The sequence below is a fragment of the Canis lupus genome, chromosome 5 (assembly GCF_011100685.1).
Source record: "Canis lupus familiaris isolate Mischka breed German Shepherd chromosome 5, alternate assembly UU_Cfam_GSD_1.0, whole genome shotgun sequence".
Lineage (NCBI taxonomy): Eukaryota > Metazoa > Chordata > Mammalia > Carnivora > Canidae > Canis > Canis lupus.
In genome coordinates, this window is record NC_049226.1 from 48,312,603 (window position 1) to 48,333,955 (window position 21,353).

The 21,353-nt window shown below is 38.9% G+C and overlaps 1 protein-coding gene across 6 annotated transcripts in view; it reads right to left on the minus strand.

Annotated features, from left to right (window-relative positions):
- Positions 1-21,353, minus strand: part of PATJ (PATJ crumbs cell polarity complex component) — a 356,206-nt gene that overhangs the window by 51,717 nt on the left and 283,136 nt on the right. For 3 of the 6 annotated variants that reach the window (XM_038537343.1, XM_038537339.1, XM_038537340.1), the window contains exons 33-35: positions 18,920-19,009; positions 17,906-18,023; positions 13,969-14,102 (exon numbers count right to left, since the gene is read on the minus strand). In XM_038537343.1, coding sequence (XP_038393271.1) covers positions 13,969-14,102; positions 17,906-18,023; positions 18,920-19,009 — 342 coding nt within the window. The remainder of the gene's footprint in view (positions 1-13,968; positions 14,103-17,905; positions 18,024-18,919; positions 19,010-21,353) is intronic. The other 3 variants (XM_038537344.1, XM_038537342.1, XM_038537341.1) reach the window with 1 other exon arrangement.

Sequence of the window (21,353 nt, forward strand, 5' to 3'; positions counted from 1 at the left end):
TCTCTGGAACACTGTCCTTCAGTCACCATATATCCCTAATTAGAAATGAAAAATATGGCAGCCCTGGTGGCGCAGTGGTTTAGCGCCGCCTGCAGCCCAGGGCGTGATCCTGGAGACCCTGGATCGAGTCCCATGTCAGGCTCCCTGCATGGAGCCTGCTTCTCCCTCTGCCTGTGTCTCTTCCTCTCTCTCTCTCTCTCTCTCTCTGCATCTCTATGAATAAATAAATTAAAAAAAATCTTTAAAAAAAAAGAAATGAAAAATATTAAGCTTCTTGTGTATTTTTATGGAGGTGGTCTATATATCTATATTTGGAAAGTACAAAGTCACCAAAGGCTTGAAGGTCATGGTCTCTTTCATCTGCTACCTCTTTTGTTTCATGAACTTGTACTTGAGCCAGGCAAGTGCCACCTCTTCTACAAAAGTTTCTCTCTCTCCCCTTGGAAAGGTTGATCAACCTTCCTGTGGTTACTGCTGTATTTCTTAGTATTATTGAACTTATCACAGTATCACAAGAGCTTCTTCATGGATTGAGGTCCTGTATGACACCCTAGCTCAGTGCAACCTTCCAATTCCTCCTTGTATCCTAGTGCTGAGCCCAGAGTAGGCAATGAGTAAATGTTTGCTAAATGATTATCAAGAAATTGGTTGGAGATTGAAAAAGGCATCAAAATGGTACAGAGAGAGGAGGCTGGCAGGGTACGTCATAATCTTAACCTAATCCAACCAAGCTTCTCTGTTTTTAAAAATCCCAATCAAGCTTCTAATGGCAAAATATTAGTGATATTCAATCAAAATGCCCGTCACACATGGATATTAAATCCATGTGAATTTCTAGAGGATGCTTTAGCTCAAAGAGCAATTTTTTGAAGGAGGAGGAAGGGCAGAGGGAGGCAGAAGGGTAGAGGGAGAGCGAGAATCTCAAGCAGATTATGTGCTGAGTGCCAAGCTCAACGAGGGGCTCAATCTCACACCCTGAGATCACAACCTGAGCTGAAATCAAGAGTCAGATGCTTAATTGACTGACTGAGCCAACCAGGCACCCCTCAAAGAACAATTTCAAAAGTCAAGGATGTGGGACTTTATCACTGAGCCCCACAAAAATCACAAACTCCTCCAGGGGGATTTAAACTCTGCATTGCTGGTCAAGAATTTTACAACACGCAGTAATGGACCCTTATGGTCAAAGTCATCAGACACTTCAGCCCATCTGCCACCATTTTCTTTATTGTTCAAGCTGCCAACAAGTAGATAAAGCAACTCATCAACATACCAGTCATTCAGCAAAAGGCAATTGTATTATGGTTACCACAGGCCCAGAACCCTTAAAGAAGCCATGTGTTAGAAAAAGTAACGGGTCTTCTGTGGACTGACGAATAGCAATAAGCACCCTTGCCTAGGTGAACTCTCTCCACAGAATGAGATTTTATAGATTACATTTCTAGATATCCAGTGGATTGTTTCAACAAGCATTTCAGAACCAAATTTTGATAAAGCATTATGTCCTAGGTATTACTATAAAGGACCATGTATATACAGCTTAATTTTACTGCTTGTAGGCAGTTCTTTAATTTGGATCACTCTAGAATTAAACCCAATCTTTGCCATACTCATAAAAGCCCCCATCCCCATTCTCCTGAAAAAAAAAAAAAATCCTAAGGGACACTTTAACTACAGAAAAATTTCACATTAAATTTCACATTTAGGGGGAAAACATATTACCAGCAGTCCCCAAAGAGTTTTATGTCTTATTTCCCTGCTTTATGGGAAAAATCCCTCCTAATAAGAAAGACCCATGAGGACCAAAGAAGGATTAAAAAGATTGTGTATAAAATGGGCATTGTTTTCCATCTGGAAGAAACCATGGTTCAGATCTGTAGTCTTAGAGGAGTAATGCTCCTTTTAAACATCTTTTAATAGAGTTCCCCTCTGTGGCTGTTGCTGTTCAGAAATGATACAGACGTGTCTTCTATACAGTAGACGACTTTCTCAGCAGGAAGGCCAAACCAGCGAGGGGTGATAATATAGCAGGGTAGTAAAGTGCTCGGTGCTGTGCAAATCAAAACGACCTTCCCCTCTATGCCGAAAAACACATGTAGATGTATTAAGTTACTGATTTGTGATGTCTACTGTAGTTAGAGAGTTTAAAAAGAAAAGTGTGGGTTAAAACTGCGAAAGAATATCTCACTTTGAACAAAGTTGATAGGCTCCAGACTAAACTTATGTAAGTAAAGTGATGAATGTCTTTAAAACATGATGCTTTTCTGTCCCAAACCCCTTGTGGCCAAATTCTTTGGAAAAAACAAGTGGACCAACCAAAAACCAAGCTTCCCTATTATATTTCAATTAGAATATGATTTGGAAAAAAAGTGTGTGTGGGGGGGTATGTTGTGGAAGAAGGACCCAGGATTGAGAAAGAGAGGAGTTAATTTTTCTCATAAGCTCTGAATGGCCAGTTTTGCAAGTGGTTCTACATTAACCACTTTGTTCATGACACTTATCAGTAAAGCACAGAGTTGAAATACATGGTTTCTAAAGTCATTCCACCTCTAAAACTGAACGCATATGGAGTGCAAAGCAAAGCAGAGAGAGCCATTGTTTTGTAGGCAAATACTTAGCCTACAAAACAATGGCTCTCTCTGCTTTGCTTGGCCTAGGAATAATAAGACCTCCTTCTAAATGGCAGAGCAGAAGCATCCCAACTCACAGGCTGAAAGAGATCAGAAGGATACTGGGTTGGGGAGAGTGGGAGGGCTGGGTCAGACTCTGGATTAGTTATCTTTTGTTGCGAAATTTAGTGGCTTAAAACAAAAACAAACCATTTGTCTATGATTCCCTGAGCTGGCACTTTGGGCTGGGTTCAGGGGGCAGTTCTGTTCTATGCTGTATCATTTGGGCTCATAGGAGTTTGTAGTCAGGTTGGCTGGGGCCTCAGCAGGGACAGCTGGGCCCCTCTCCCGCCATGTGCTTTCTTTCCAAAGGTGTGTCATCTTCCAGGAGGCCTGTCTAGGCTGGTCTGCAACATGGCAGTCTTTCAGGAGGACAAGAGCTAAGCCATAAGGCCTGGAGGCTAAGGCTTGCAAGTCATTCACTGCCACTTTCACTACTATTGGTCAAAGTAAGTCAACTGGCCAGCTCAAATTCAAGGAAACTGGAAAGAGTTGCACAAAATTTATGATCAATTTTAGCCTCCTACAGACTCTATCAAGTCTGCCAGAGGAATTTTCCAGGCTGCAAACAATGGAACACAGCAATGTACAGTGGGAAGAATCCTGGATACGGCCACATAAACCTGTGTTCAGAGATCAGCTCTGCCACTTATCCTAACTGTGTGATACTTCTATTAAGGTATTTAACCTCACTGAACCAGTGTTCCTATATCAGTAAAATGGAGTAAATCCTACCTTTTAGGGTTTGAGGATGAAGTGAGATTATGTATATAATGTCAAGCAAGGTGTCGGCCAAGTGGATGTCGAATAATTGCTAATGAGGACTTCCAACTCATACATACCTAAGGTTGTAGGGGGTCTGTCTATATGGGGCATGAAGGAAGGAATGTGTGTCAGAGTGGTTGAAAGTCATGTCTCTAAGGATGAATGACACTAGTCTTGGTCTGTTTTTTAATTTCTATTTTTCCTATAATTATGGTGAGCTAAGAATACAATTGATTGCTGTTTTTCTTTTCTTCTTTCTTTACTTTTTCCTCCTTCCTTCTTTCCTAGATTTTATTTTACTTATTCATGAGAGACACAGAGAGAGGCAGAGACATAGGCAGAGGGAGAAGCAGGGTCCCTCCAGGGAGCCTGATGTGGGACTCGATCCCAGGACCCCTGGATCCCGACCTGAGCCAAAGGCAGATGCTCAACCACTGAGCCACCCAGGAGTCCCTAGATTTTAAATAATCTCTACACCAAATGTGGGACTTGAATTTACTGAGATCAAGAGTCATATGCTCTACCAACTGAGCCAGCCAGAGGACCCCCCAACTGCTAATTTTTTTCCCGACTGCTGATTTTTTTTTAAAAATTTTTTTTTCATTTATTTATGATAGTCACACAGAGAGAGAGAGAGAGGCAGAGACATAGGCAGAGGGAGAAGCAGGCTCCATGCACCGGGAGCCCGATGTGGGATTCGATCCCGGGTCTCCAGGATCGCGCCCTGGGCCAAAGGCAGGCGCCAAACCGCTGCGCCACCCAGGGATCCCCAGACTGCTGATTTTTAAGAAAGATTATGCTAAGGGATATTTCAGGTTCTTTTTTTTTTTTTTTTAAACGTTTAATTTATTTATTCATGAAAGACAGAGAGAGAGAGGAGGGAGAGGCAGAGACACAGGCAGAGGGAGAAGCAGGCTCCATGCAGGGAGCCCAACGTGGGACTTGATCCCGGGACTCTAGGATCAGGCCCTGGGCTGAAGGCAGTGCTAAACCGCTGAGCCACCCGGGTTGCCCGATATTTCAGGTTCTTCTTTTCTCTTTCTCTCTTTCTCTCTTGCTTTCTTTTTCAGAGGGAGACAGAGAAGGGCAGGGCAGAGGGAGTCAGAGAGAATCTTAAGAGCCTTCATGTCCAGCACAGAGCTCAATGTAGGGCTCGATCTCACAACCCTGAAATCATGACTTGAGGTAAAATCAAGAGTCCAAATGGATGCTTAACTGACTGAGCCACCCAGGCACCCCTTTAGGTTATTCTTTCATTTTTCTTTTCTTTTCTTTTCTTTTCTTTTCTTTTCTTTTCTTTTCTTTTCTTTTCTTTCTTTTCTTTTTTCTTTTCTTTTTCTTTTCTTTTCTTTTCTTTCTTTTTTTAAAGATTTATTTATTCACAAGAGACAGAGAGAGAAGCAGGCTCCCTGCAGGAAGCCTGATACGGGACTCGATCCCAGGACCCCGGGATTGTGCCCTGGGCCAAAGGCAGGCAGTCAACCGCTGAGCCACCCAGGTGTCCCTAGGTTATTCTTTCTAAAGTCATGGACCACTCAGGGCTAAGGCCAAGGGACCATTTGAATCCCAACAAGATCTAAGCCAGATTGCAAAGTCCTGGTATCTTGACATTTTTAATTTTCATTAAGTATAGTCAGTATTCCCTGTTTTTGGGTTCCATATTTGCAAATTCACTCACTCCCTCCAAATCAAGGTTCCTAGGGCATTAACAGTCATTTGTGGACATGGGCAAAGTGGTGAAAAATTTGAGTTGCCTGATTCACTTGTTCCCAGGTGAAGTACAACAGGGTGACATTTTGCCTTCCTGTTTCATCTCTCATGCTGTGAACATACACCTTTTTTGTGGCCTTTTTAGTGCCACATGTTTTATATTTTGTGCTTTTTGTTTATGCTTTTGCTGTTTAAAACATCCCCCAAGCACAAGACTGAAGTGCTTATGTTTCTAAGCAGGAGAAGGCTGTGATGTGCCATATGGAAAAAGTACATGTGTTAGTTAACTGTTGTGCATTTATGAGTTACCATGTTGCTGTCATGAGTTCAATGTTAATGAATCAACAATAGATATTAAAATAACCTATTTTTAAAAAGTAACACACATAAAACAAGATTATGTATTTATGACTATTAAAAAATGTTGTGACCGTGGGGTGCCTCGGTGGCTAGGTCTGTTAAGTGTCTGCCTTTGGCTCAGGTCATGATCCTGGGGTCCTGGAATCAAGCCCACCATCAGACTTTCTGTTCAGCCAGGAGCTTGCTTCTCCCTCTCCCTCTGTCTGCTGCAGCAGCACAAGCAGGATAGATAGATAGGTAGATAGATAGATAGATAAATAAAATCTTAAAAAAAAAAAAAAAAGTTGTGACTAGAGGAATCCATCTCTGCATTTACCCCAGAAGTAATGGTTTAGTATTCACTATTCAGTGTTTGCTATGACTTTATAGAACACGAACACGATTACTGTGAATAACAAGAACGGACTATACTTCCTACTGTTGCTTCTCCCTGGTGATACTTGTCTACAACACAGCTGGGAAGCCTCATGTGAAAGTGATAAAGGCAGAAATGCAAACACAAGCTATGTATAATAGGGATGGCAGGACTCCTATCAACAAAGGCAGGTCTCTGTTTCCCCTGCTACAGTGGGGCAGTAGGTTGATTAACCCAGGGATGAAGATGGAATGCATGTTTTTTGCTGTAGCATGTGTTACTATGATTACATTCCATGTGTTCCGTAGATCTATATTTTTTGTAACCCATTACAAAGGTAAAAAGCAAAAATGCTAATCTGCTCCACCTTAAACCTCCTGCTTTGATGCAAAAGGTATTTGGCATACCCTCACGAATTCATGAGAAGCAACATGTTAAAGAGATTACTTTCAATATCTCATAAGAACATGCACGACTTAAGGCAGAATGTAGCCAATAAGTACCATATTTTATTTATTCTAAGATGACTTTTCTCATTTTATTTTAATTTTATAATTTGGATGAATCTCAGAGTCAAGTGTACATTCAATATACTGCTTTCCTGCCATGGATATGATAAAAGATTATTACTTTAGAAGAAGTACAACATCTGTCAAGCTGATATAGTTCTGCTTGCCAACTTTATAGGTTGAATATATAATTGTTTCTGTTCAGAAAACCTGAAGAAGTCATATAAGCTATCCAAGGGAAGTCAACAAGAGTCAAAAATAACTTATATTTGGAATCATACTTTTTGAAAACTGGACACTCTTGCTAAAAAATTAGGGTTCACTATGTAGCTTTTCTAAGAATCTCAAAACACAGTCTTCAATTAATCCCCATAAAACTCCACTGCAAAAGGAACAAAGGGCAAGTCTCTATATCCTAATCTCAATTTATTCATTTATTCTAATATGCTTTGGTTAGGGTATGAAGATTCACACCTACCAAACCTTCAAGAGAAAGAAAATAGATCACAATGTTCAGTACCTACTATATTGAAATACTGAAATATTCTTGGGTAATTAACTAAAACAACATAAATGAGTGTTAAATCAGCAACACTAGTGGCTCTTTTGAGTAAAAGTATGGATCAAATGATCAGATACACAGGAAGCAGTAACAGCAATCTGTGTGTGTGTGTGTGTGTGTGTGTGTGTGTGTGTGTTTTAAAGCAATGGATTAAAACGCAAGCTTGGGGATTGCAAACTCTTACATATTATAGGTAACTAAAATATGGAATGAAAATCACAGCAATAAAACAGCTAATATAAGAATTGCAATGAATATATAAAAAGTTTCACATTTTAAGGCTCTGAAAAGCTTTCCCTTCTCAACCTCAGAAAAGAAACTGTTTTATATTTACTTAAAATGGAGTTCCCTCGCCAAGACTGATTTAGCAAAAGGTTGATACTCATCAATATGAATATAATTTTTCATACTGAAATAGATTTATTTTAAGGAAATGGGATAATATTTGCATTATATTTTCTAAGTCCCTATAGTTCCATCTGGTCCTTATTTATCTAAACTTTACTCAGCTTGCATAATATTTTTGCTTACAGTCATATTCTTTAAGATCAGAAATGCCCAAATCTGGAAATTCAGAGGTACTATTCGTTAACATTCTTTCACTGTGATTCATAGACTTTTTGCAAACTCTGCTTTGATTTTAAAATAAAACTAAGGTAATAAGATGTTTTGTGTAAAAATATATGACTTAAGCAATAATGATAAAAGGAGCCTGGCTTTGGGGGATTACACGCCAAAGCAAACCACACTCCTCATGAAACAGACCGTGCAAAGTTCATTTGAAGGGGAACAGCAAAATAAAACACTTAATCAAATGTAAAATAGTTTTCTATTCTGCTTACTTTAAAAAAAATACCTAGTGGTTTAAATTGCTACAGTTCTACATTTAAATGGTCAAAAGCAGTAACTGCTAAACAACAGCATGCAACATGGTAAATCAGAGTTAAGCGAGGTGACTGCAGACCTGAACACATGGTTAGAGCTAAAAGACATATTTTTCACTTCAATTTCTAAATGGATGACTTTACCACATAGTAGCGAAATGTGACAGCCCCTCTACCTCGATGCTTCTTGCTAGTATACCTCTCCTATCTATAGAACTTCTGTTTAATGAGACTGAATTAAATTGGTACTAAATCAGGTGGTGAAAAAAAATGGAGAGAAATAAGATTCCAAATCTGACATTCCCAGGCCTTTTAAATACTAACAGTATCTAAATTTTACAATCTGTTCTGGGCATCCATTGACCTCATTTACAACGGGATGGTACCAAGAATATAAAGACAAAATAAATGCCCTAGGATAATTGTTTTCCTCTTGCAAAGAGATAAGTTATCTCCACCTCAGAGATACAATACAAATATAACAACTAGGGCTTATATTCATAAACTTAACCTGTCTAAAAACGATAACAATGACTAGCTTCCATAAAACAAAACCAAACAATAATTAAGCCTTATTTTCTAGTTAAAAAAACTCAAGACTTTGAAGCTTTGAGAAACTTGTGAGATGGGAATGCAAAGAGAGAGAATGAGTTTCATCAGACTGACATAACCTTGAGAAAAAGACTTATTGATGTAAATGTTCCTGCCTGATTAAAAAATAAAGCTCAATAATAATATCCTTGCAAAGAGTGGCTGCCTGCATTTGTCAAAATATTTCTTGAGATTTGGCACTCACTACATACTTCATTCCACCTTTGCTCAGCTGATGTTTTAGAAAGTTCTTCCTTATGAAAATGTGAAATCTGTTTTTCACTGAGCTCCTTGGAAGAACCTGTTCGTATCCATCATCCACAAAAAGATAATCTTACATATGTTTGCAGAGAGTTGTCATTGTCCCTTCTGATCTTCTCTTTCCTAACTCTATTCAATTCTTCCTCACAATGATGTGGTTTCAACAACGTCCTTGTTGACCACATAAACACGCCCAGAAATAAACAGGATACTCTAGCTACAGTTAAAACTGATCAGGGGAGTGCTTCAGACAGATCTAACAGCAGGTGCAAATGCCTTGAAAGAACTGAAAGAGGCCAGCATGGCCAGAGTTCAGAATGGCTCTTTCTCCACATTACTTGTTCAATACCAAAAACAGTCCAAGTCTGCCAATATTCTGAAATAAAAGATTTGTTCAAATTTTTCTTTCTCTTCTCTAGAATTCCCAAGGCTGATAACAAAATAAGTACAACAAAATGACACTGGAGAACTATGTTTTACCCCTTCTGAGGGCAATAGAGATAAGACTTCTGATAAATGATACAACAAACATTTCAGAGAAGGGGAATTGAAGGATTCAGGGAGAGGCTTCAGAAATATGTGGTGAACATCACAAGAGGTAAGAGTTCTTGGTCTTTCATTGGTCAGAATATGCCACGTCTGCCGAGTTGCAAGATTTCATGCAAACTAGCACCCTAAGACCAGAAAGAATGGTGGTGGTGGGGAGAGATAAGATGATGGGTGGATGGCTGGTTGGAAGGAAATAAAAAATAGGAATAAATATATTACCTATTTTATGCCTTATCGGATTTCCTTGCTGTGTGCCCCTCTAAACTCATATGTAGAAACTCCAATGCCAATGGGATGGTATTAGGAGGTGGGACTTTTTGGAGGTGATTAGATCATGAGAGCAGAGTCTTCATGAGTGAAATTAGTGTCCTTATGAAAGAGGCCTCACAGAGGTTCCTTCTACTATGTGGGGGATATGAGAAGTCTACAACCTAGAAGAAGGCCTTCATCTGACCATGATAGCAGCCTGATCTTGGACTTCCAGGCATCAGACTATGAGAAATAAATTTCTAATGTTTGTAAGCCACCAGTCTGTGGTATTTTGTTATAGCAGCCTGAACAGATTAAGATATTGGCTTACAAGAAATATATAAAAATTTATCCATATTAATTAAATCTAGAAAGTGTGTACTGTAGTTCCACTTCTTTCTTTCTTCCTTTCTCTCTCCCTCTCTCTCTTTCTTGATGTTGAACTCACAACCCTGAGATCAGTACCTGAGCTGAGATCAAGAGCTGGACGGTTAACTGACTAAACCACCCAGATACCCCTAATTATACACTTTTCTACTTAACAGAGAAAATCCTTATTTTCATAGTCCTTAATAGGAACTTTCATTGGCCAGTCCCTTATCTTAGACCATAAACACTGAAGGTAGTAGAATAAACTTGACTGAATATGTAAGGAGAGGGTTATTTCACTCAACTTTATGTCCTCAGCACTAAGGAAAGGGCAGTCTTTTTTATTTATGAGAGACACAGAGAGAGAGGAGAGAGGAGAGCGCGCGCAGCAGAGACACAGGCAGAGGGAGAAGCAGGCTCCACGCAGGGAGCCCTACACAGGACCGATCTCAGGTCTCCAGGATCACACCAGGGGTGGGGGTGGGGGTAAGGCGGTGCTAAACCACTGAGACACCCGGGCTGCCCCGAAAGGGCAGTCTTGAAGCAAACATATGCAGGCTATCACAGATGAACCACATTCACCAAAAACAGACCTGAGAGCACATCATAAGATTAAAACAACAGAGGCAGAAGTTTGTCTTTGAGGATTGGGTCCAGGTGTGCCCGTAAACCTTCCAGAGAGACTCATCCTCACCATTATCTTGGTTTATTTTGAAAGGCTTATTTAGATGACTGGCTGCAAACATATTGGGATGCTAAGTGAGATCTCCCTCTCTGATCTCAGAAACCATCTGCCTTGTCTCTGGAGCAATTATTTATAGCAGATAGCAATGATGTGGTGTCAAGACCAAGTCCCAGAGGTTTTATTCCTTCAAAGGCGGCAAAAGTATCTATTGGATACACAACAAAGAGGGCCCAGAAACCCTAATTGGGAGAGTTGGCGCAGTTGCTTAAGAAGGGTCACCAGCACTCAGGATGTGCTCTTTCCCCACATCAGAGCTAAAGGAAGGATGCATCACACAATTAAATGTGCAAAGTGCAAAGGTACTTTCAACAGTGGCTCACCACTGTCCCTAATTTCCTCTCAGATACTCTCATCTTTATTTGCTAACTTCCTGGTGGCTGGGTGCCGTCCCATGACCTAACTGGATAATGTCACCTAGAGTGTCAATTAGGCTGCATATGCCATGTTAAAATTTGGAAGGAAAAACAAGATCTCTGTAGCAAACAATGGTTTTATTTGTTAAAGCATCTCCCCCAACCCTGCTGTTCAGCTTCATCAAAAAAACGACATGGCTATATATAACTCAGGAGTCTAACTTACAGCTTTTGATGAGGTACCTGAGGTTAAGAAATAAAAGCTGTGTCCCATTTCTCATTTTTAAGTGGTACTTATCCTTCCAAGGACAATGGGATTTACAGTCTCAAAAGGCAGAACTATATATTATGAACCTCAGAATGCTGTTAAAGAATTTGGGGGGGGGGGTGCTGCCTTGTGGTGGCAAGAGAAGCAGAATATAGTATTTAGTAAACAGCCTCGCATTTAGGAAGCTGTAGGTGATGTGGAGCATCATGTGGAAGCTCCCAAGCTGGTAGCCAGTAGCACAAATATATGCAACGGTAAAGACTGAAGAGCAACACAGGTACATCTTACTCAGGTTATCTACCCCACCCACATAAAGCAAAATCATATTAATAACAAGGAAAAAAATCAGTTAACTCATTTGGCTAGGCAAAACACGCTATGAGATTTCCTACTGGAAAAAAAATTCCCTATTTCCTATGGGGAATCTAGTTCTGCCCAATTTTAAGCAGTATAGACTTAGATTTACAAAAAAATAAGAGGGTTATCTCTTCATGAAAGAATTTGCTACAGAATTTCCTTAAAATATAATTTCCCTGGGTTTATTTCAAGTATAGATTTATACAAATTCAGTTTATTTAATATTTGGAGATATCTCTTTGGAAAAATGAGGAAACAGGCCCTGGAAGGAGGGAGAAACAGTCAACGTTCAGGGTCAACCAACAGTTTCTGCATACATACTACCCCAAAGATATAACAGGTATAACAGATACATGTAATATGTTTGGCATAATAGATACATGTAATATGTTTAAAAAGTATATAATATGTGTATATATTCATTTCCTTAAGTGAAGTGAATCACTATCATTTCTCATGATATGGCTTAGGAAGCTATGTATTCAGCTTTTGTCACTGAGGAAATGGGCAAAGTTTTCTTCAGAAGTTCCCCTTCTGGGACGCTTGGGTGGCTCAGTGGTTGAGCCTCTGCTTTCAGCTCAGGGCGTGATCCCAGGATCCTGGGATTGAGTCCCACATCAGGCTTCCTGAGAGGAGCCTGCTCCACCCTCTGCCTGTGTCTCTCATGAATAAATACATAAAATCTAAAAAAAAAAAAAAAAAAAAAAAAAAAAAAAGTTTCCCTTCAAGTGGTTTGGTCTAAGCTTTATTTTTAAATCATATTTAAATCACAGCCCATGAAAGGGTGGGAGCTAAAACTGGCTGTGGAGCTGGTTAACTCCAGGTTAACTTCCCAGTCCCATCCCAGCTGATGAAAAAATGTCCTCGTGAATGCAAGATGCCTCACACAGCAGGCTCTCCTGCACAGGCCAAGGGAGAATAATTCAGGAAATAAATTATCCTTACCTCGGGAGAAAAGTTATAGCCATACTTGAATCAGGGGGATGAAGATAAAAATCCTTTAATAATAAACCCCCACCTCTAAGTACATTCCTGTTTGGGTTGTTCACTAGCAGGGTGTGGTGCTGCCTGCCTAGTTCGGGTGGGACAGTGGGAGGCAGCAGGGTGGTGACAGGGAGCGTGCAGAAGGCTGGGAGATGAGGGTTGTGCCTGAGTTGCCCAGGGCTTCTGGGGCCTAACAGTTACTACTGGAAAATATAATGGGCCTCCCCACTTCCCAGCAGTGCTAATATGGAATTATTATAACCAAAACAATTTTTACTAATCCTATTATACTTGTTTTATCTGTAAGTCTGGCACATATAATTCATTCTTTACTAACTAAAATGGGTAAAAGAAATACCAAAATATTCATGTAAAAACATATTCATTAATAAGCAGCTTTGTCTCTAGGGAGAGACCTGGGTTGGGTTTGGAGGGCAGGGTTAGGGTTAAAGGGTTGGAGGGAGATTTGCTTTCTACTTTATATCCTTTGGCGTCAATTTAACGAGTATAATGTGTATGTATTACCTATTCGAATATGTATATGCATTGATTAATCACATCTTTATAAACTGAAACCTGGAAAGTTTTACCAAAAAATGGTGCTGTGTAGTGACATCAAAATATACTGAATAGGGACCCTGAATGGCTCAATTGGTTAAGCATCTGACTCTTGACCTCAGCTAAGGTCATGATCTCAGGGTTGTGAAATGGAGCTCTGTGGGGGTATGGAGTCTGCTTAAGATTCTCTCTGCCTCTGTCCCTCCTCCCCCTCTCTAAAATATATATATATATATATATAATCAAAGATCCATTTCCAAGCAAAACCTAAATTATCGTGCTAGAATAACTGATGTATATTTTTATCTAGCATTCTACTAAATAATAATGATGATAATAACAGTTCATACTTATTTTACAATTAGTATATACCAGACACTGGCCTAAAACCTGTTATATTTCTTTTTTTTTTAATGTTTATTTTATAATTTAGTAAATTGTGAAAAAGAGAGCACATGTGCAAGTGAGCTGGGGGGAGGGGCAGAGGGAGAGAGAGAATCTCAAGCAGACTCCCTGCTGAGTGTGGAGCCTGACTTGGGGCTCAATCTCATGAACCTGAGATCATGACCTGAGGTGAAATTAAGAGACAGATGCTTAACTGACTGAGTCACCTGGGTGCCCCTAAATTCTGTAATAATACTTCTAAATGCTGCTATAATGCTGTTGGTCTAATAAGCATTTATAAAAAATACTCAATTTAGAGAAAATCCTGGTGAGAATTAAACATTGAGAAAAACTTGAAAGCTGGCCAGAATATGCACACATATCTATGATTGTGTCTTTTTCCATGCCATGAAGAAGCCAGAGAAATGATAAAGGTTCAACAACTAACTCTGTGACAGTGGATATACTTCACTTCTATGAACTTACCAAAGGTGTGTCCCTTCCTCCCACAATGCTGAGACCAAGACCTGAACGTCCTTTGGATATTTCTATAATCATTTCCTGGCCAGGAACAATGGGACACGTGGCAGGGTCCACTGACAGAGGAGCCTGGAAACCACCTGGAGAAGGATTAAACACAGAATGACTGGCAAGTAGAAGAAGAAGCCCAGCACGCATACTCCATTAGCTGGGGAGTGCATGGTTTGCATGTGTTCATCACTTCATTCTTTTCCTGCTAAGCACCATGAAGGAAAAAGCTTAGTCATTAATGCCCATTCGGGAAAAGATAAAACCTGACAGTTTTGAGATTTTTAAAAAAATAATTAATTAATTAATTTATTTAAGAGAGAGAGAAAGAGAGAGTGAGCACAAGAAGGGAAATGGGGCAGAGGAAAGGGAGAAGTAGACTCCTCACTGAGCAGAGGCTCAATCCCAGGACCCTGGGATCATGACCTGAATAAAAGGCAGATGCTTAACCAACTGAGCCTCTCAGGAGCCCCACTTTTGAGATTAAGGGAATAGCTATCCCCTTACTCAAACATCTATTTTTAACTACAATTAAACTTTTTAAAATCTTCAAATATACCCTGAAAACTTGTACAGAAAGATGTAAGATGATTAAATGAGTAAGTACATATATGCATATGTCATAATGAAAATGAAGAGTGGTATAAGAGGAGAATCTGAGTTATAGTTATAAGATACTAAGAAGAATTAGTGCTCAAATACTTTCAATGAGAGCATATAATGAATTAAGATATATAAAGGATTTAATCAATAAAGTATGATATGGCTGAAAATAAGAATTACCTAACAGCGATCCCAAAAAATATACATAGTAAAAAAAAAAAGTGTCATAAACACAACATTCAAGAACTAATTGCTAGGTCCATAACTGTAAAACTTGTTAAAAGAGTTAATGCTATTTTATAAAGGCTTACTTTTTACATTTTTTTAAAGATTTAATTTTTAAATCTTTTAATGTAATTTCTACCTTCGATGTAGGGCTGGAACTCATGAGCTGGAGACTAAGAATCTCATGCTGTACGACTGAGCCAGCCAGGTGTCCCACGGTTTACTTTTTAGAATCATTGTTTTAGGGATGCCTGGGTGGCTCAGTGGTTGAGCCTCTGCCTTTGGCTCAGGGCATGATCTCAGGTCATGGGATCAAGTCCTGCAACAGGCTCCCTGTGGGGAGGCTGCTTCTCTCTCTGCCTGTGTCTCTGCCTCTCTCTCTGGGACTCTCATAAATAAATAAATAAAATCTTTTTGTTTTAAATCATTGTTTTATTTTTTTTCTTAAGTGTGTTCCACCCTAGGTGTGGAGCCCAATACGGGGCTTGAACCCATGATCAAGATCTGAGCTGAAATTCAACCAACTAAGCTTGGTTGGTACCCCTAAATCATTGTTTGTTATTTATTTATTTATTTATTTATTTATTTATTTATTTATTTATTTCATTGTTTTTGGTTGGGTTTCTCTATAAACTGAGAGAAAAAAATTACTGGCTAGGAAAAGATGTTTAACACAACCCCCTTATCTAGCGTAACTTCTACATATGTGCATTTTCCAGATGACTGAACCTAACTAATTGAAAAATCAAAATATTCAAAGTGTTAGTTTCAAGAGATTCTTGCAGAAATAACAGCCTCCAGAGAATGTAATCTTTTTTGACAACTAAGTTTGATCATCATGAGTACTGATTCTTACACTGGGATAGAATCTAGCTAAGGGCTGATTATAAAGGGCCCCACCTGCTGGTCAGCTGCAGCTAATGCACAGGTTGCCAACCCAAGATCCACCAAGCTCATTAAACATCTGTATAAGCACGGGTCCGCACGCAGGCTAAGAATGATTTTTCACATTTTCAAAAGGTTAAGAAAAAAAAAAAGGAAAGAAAAATAACATTTCAAGAATGTGAAAATGACATGAAATTCAAATTTCAATGTCCATAAATGAAGTTGTATTGGAACACAGCCCTGCTAATCCATTTACTTCCAGTCTACGGCTGTTAGCACCCTACGACAGCGGAGTTGAGTAGCTGCAACAGAGACCATATGCTCCACAAGCCTTAAATATTTACTATCTGGCTCCTTACAGAAAAAGTTTGCCAATCCTTGATATTAAACAAAAGGAAACAGGCTCTAGGTAAGCCTGTGGAGGGTTCTGTTCTGACTCAGCAATAATAACAATAATAAAGCAGGTTTTGGAGTGGTGAGGATGTGGATTTAAGTTCCCAAGAAAGAAATTAAAAGGTGGGTGAAACGGAGGCTCATTCCTCATGCAAAAAGTGTGTGAACTAACTGCTTTCTAATAGGAATTAAATGAACAATGTGTGAGATGCCCAGTCCGGCAGCTGGCATAATGTAGCATGCACACAGTTGTTCTTTCTGACCACATGGAACTTATTAATCTAATGGCCTCCTAGTTAAGAGTGAGAAATTTAGTGACACAACCTCAGTAACAATAAAAAATTCCCTATTAGAAGGAGAATATTAAATTATAGACCTAATTTGACTCTAGATCTTTTGGCAGCATATGTATTTCATACTGTATTTTTCATTCATTTACAATAAAAACAATGTGCAATAGTGCATAATTTCATGAATGCTTTACAAAGTTTATACTCCTTTTGTAAATGGCTGGTTTAATCTCTTGAGTGAGAAGAGAGGACAGGTAGGCAAAGATGCTGGTGATGGCGCTTCTCTTCCTCAACTTCTGCCTCAGCCTAGTCAGTCTGAAGTGTTGGTGTGTGTTTCTCTCATATACAACCCAGCCCAAAGCCTGACATACCAAGCTCCTGATAAATGTTTGGTAAGAAGATGACCAAATGAGTAGAATTTCCACAGACTGAATTATAGGATGATTAATTTGTTATCAAGATACAAATAAGTGATGCATCTTATCAAAACTCAATTGGTCTACATTGTGGTTACTTTCTCAGTAAAAGGCCAGGTAGTAAGTATTTTGGGGTTTACAGACCATACATTTTTCTGTTGAGCTACTCAGTTCTATCCTTATTGTTTGAAACCAACCTTAGACAACAGGTAAACAAATGAGTATACCAAAAATATTTTAGTTATGGACATGGAAGTCTGAGTTTCAGATAATTTTCATGAAACACTCTTTGACTTTTTCCAACTTCTTAAACATATGAAAAGCATTTTTAGCTTGCAGACCGCACAAAAACAGATCAGATGGTGGGCCAAATGTGACCCATGGGTTATAGTTTGCTGACCATATTCATCAAGTATTTTAGCAAAAATCTAGTGCTTTAAAATAATACCTGCTTGCTAAATTTTTAGTGAGTTAATATTTATGAAGAAAATGTAAAAGACAAATACATAAAGGTGTCAGTCCTGCTAAATTCATGCAGGGTTGTGCTTTGCCACTGGTAAGCAGTGTTTTAAATAGGGCACTTTTTTTTTTTAATGGACTTCTATCACATAAAAACAAAGTGGAAATACTCATTACTCATTTTAAATTCTATTTTCAACTGCCAGTCAGCATAATTCAGCCAGAAACTGAATACTCATGTCTTTAAGCACTGAAAATTAACAGTCTTCAAATAACTTACATCAACATATGCAAGGCTAACATTTGACTGAATATGATTTTTAAGAGATATTACTTATACACTAAACACAATCTTTTGGCGAGATTACAGAATAGTTTGTAAGCCTCAGATGCGAACAGTATTTACTGAGGGCCTTTTTTGTTCTAGTACTTTCATACTCAATAAGCAGTAGGCAATCCCAATAGCAGGTGAGGTGAATGGTGACCTGCCCAAGTCCCGGAGCTAAGGAAGTGGAGGAAGAGTGCAAAGCTAGGCTTCCTGACTCCTGGTCCAGTGCTCTTTTCAGGATATCATAATCCCCTCCTTTTCTCATGTTTGAGGAGTCAATTCAGAAAGCGTCATACCATAGCTTGTGAAATCCACATCTGTTGAATGGTATGATGGAGCTGGTGCTAATGGTATCTCTTGTGAACTGAAGGAGACTTTTGTTGAATATTTTTGTGGTTTCATCTGGCTGACAGCCTATAAAAGAAAATTAGATGAATGTCAAAGAGGATAACAATAACTAATGGATAAGACTTTAAAACTGGTGTGTTGTTACCAAAACAATGGTGGCACTCCAAAAATGTCTTCTGAGACTTTAAAGTGGAAGAGGTGGCAGGAGGGAGTTAGGATGATTTCTATTCCCTCCCCCATGGTTCCCTATTTAAATTTACATCTAAAATGCTTCAGGGAAGGATGGATGGAGGAAGGGAAGAAGGATAACAGTTGATGAGACTCTATCATTGTGGTCTCTATATGATGCTGGGGTTAGGAAGCAGAACAAAAATTTTTACAATTTCTATTTATTCTGATGAAATCAGTGTGAAGTCCACATAACTATGTTGTGCCCATTGAAAAGCATTCTATACTGCAGATGTTCTGAGCACACAATAATATCCTTCTCTTCTGCATACATTCACAATAGTTAAATGCATTAGGCAGGTTAATTGAGCAACATGAAGGCCAGGAAGAAGAAATAAGCATCCATTAAAGGTCTACTAAGTGCCAGGTACACCAATTACATTTTAATTCACCCTGAAGAACTATACCTTATTCACCCTTGATTCCCAGTACCTGGAAAACAGTAGAGCCTCAATAAATGTTTGATGAATGAATGAATAAATCAGTGAGTGAGTGAATGAGTCAATGAATGGATATAGAAGAGCGAAATGAAGACATGGAAGTTCACCGTTGAAAATGAATTTGTAATTCAACGAAAGTACAGAGACCTTTGCTGTGTGAGCTTTGGAAAATTAATTTGTAATTCTGGATTTTTGTTGATAATATCTCCAATGAGTATTAGTATAACAGAGAAAAACCAAAAAGACTCCATGCGTGCTTAACAGGCAGTTAAGAAATATAGGTAGTGACCTGACCTGCCTTCTGGATCTGTAGTTAGCCAGGGAACCCATCCCCAGCTGGAAGATTCTGGTAGAGGCGGTGAAGCACCAGGCTGTCTCTGGAGTCTAGAAATAGGATCAAGGTAACTGCTCCAGAACAATGACACCTCGAGATGCTGTCAGTGGAAGGCTGTACCTCAATACAAGGCACTGTGCAGGATATAAAAACTAAAACACCACCAGCCATTTTGTATCTGCATTCTGCTTTCCAGTTTTTAAAAAACACTTTTACATCCATGAATTCATTTGATCCTGAGAACCTGGAGAGTTAGACAATATTACTTCCTTTTCCAGATAAAGAAACCAATGTAAGTGACCTATCTGAAATCACACAGCTATTTACAGGAAGAGATCAGACTGAAAGTCAGTAGCGAAAGAAAGCTACACATTATTTATTTTATTTTTTAAAGATATTATTTTTATTTATTTTAAGATTTTATTCATTTATTCATGAGAGACACCAAGAGAGGTAGAGACAGGCAGAGTGAGAAGCAGGCTTCCCGAGGGGACCCCAATGTGAGACTTGATCCCAGCACCTGGGATCACGTCCTGAGCCAAAGGCAGATGCTCAAACACTGAGCCACCCAGGCATCTCTAAAGATTTTATTTTTAAGTAATCTCCACCCCCATCGGGGGCTCGAGCTCATAATCTTGAGACCAAGAATTGCATGTTTTACTGACTGGGCCAGCCAGGCACCCCAGAATGCTACAGATATAAAATATTTATCAAACAGCTTCTGGGCACTGATTCTATGGATGTTCATCTTCTTTTCTGCAGTTTTTCTCAACAGCATTTAATAATGACTGTAACTTACTCAAAAAGACTTATTCAAAGACATATTTTTAGTGATTTAAAAGAGAGGGAAGTGGAAAAATGACTACCAGAAAATTAAACAATGGAATCACCTAGATATCAATTACTCTGAGGACCACATTTTCCAGTGTCCGAAGCTAGATACATCTGCAGACTAAGTCCTGGTCAGTAGGATGTAAACAGATGTGAACTGTACAATTTTCAGGTCATTTTCTTCATTTGCCTTCCTCTTCTCCCTAACTGGAATGCAGATGGGATGACAATACCCAGAGCAGTCATCTCAGACCAAAAAATGGATGCATTTTTTTGAGGATGGTAATCTAATAAGAATGGTAGTCAGATAAGAGGCACCTGAGTCTGTGACACTGTGGAGACACCGTATCATCCTTAGGCTGCTTATACCCAAACTTTATGTAGAAGAGAAACTTCTTTTAGAGATTGAGCCTAACCTTAACTCATACAGTACTTATGTTCAACTTTTGTTTTATATCACTTTTAAAAAGAACATCAATAACAAAGCTGAATGCAAGCTAAAGAGTTCTTTTATGAAAAAAATCATGTGATTAAAAAATATCTATTTATTTGAGAGGGAGAGAGACAGAAGGAGAGAGAAAGAGAGTACATGACTGAGGGGGAGGGGCAGAGGGAGAGAATCTTCAAACAGATTTCTTGTTGAGCCCAGAGCCCAATCCATGAGATAATGACCTGAGCTGAACCAAAGAGACACCTAACTGATGAGCCACGCAGGTGCTGCAGAACCATGTGATTTTTATTTTAGTTTTGAAATTTTTATTTATTTGATTTTATTTTTGAATCATGTGATTTTTAAAATAGGAATGTCTATGGTAATCATTACATCCCAGCTCCAGGTAGCATCCGCTTTCATTGCGCATGTTTCCAACAGATATTGATAGCATTGAACTCAATTAAAAAACAAGGAAATAAACAAAACAAAACAAAACAAAAACAAAAACAAAAACAAAAAAACAAACAAGGAAATAGTCCATAGAAACCAAGGGAAATGTGTAACATATATATTTATTTTTTAAATTAATAAATAAATTAATAAAAATTTTATTTATTTATTCACAAGAGACACACAGAGAGAGGCAGAGACACAGGCAGAGGGAGAAGCAGGCTCCATGCAGGAAGCCTGATGCAGGACTTGATCCTGGGACCTTGAGATCATGCCCTGAGCTGAAGGCAGATGCTCAACCACTAAGCCACCCAGGCATCTGCCAACATATATTTTTAGAGACAGACCTCTTGTGGTGATGGATGAAATGTGTACTCTTGTGACTTATCCATTGGTACAAAACCAAACTACTAAGAATAACAGATAAGAAAGGTTGGATTTGCTGTTTAATGTCTTCTGTTCAATCATGAGAGTGAAATGGATGTTCTAGGTTATCCAACCTAATTAAACCAGTGGTTCTCAAACCCTGTCTTCATAATAGAAATTGCTACGGAGTTTTAAAAATTTATGGATGCTGAGACTCCCCCCATCCTAGACCAAATAAATTGGTTCCTAGGTTGGAGCCCAGGCAAGTTTTGTTTGTTTCAAGAATTACTGCTTAAAGTTAAACCGTGGATTCT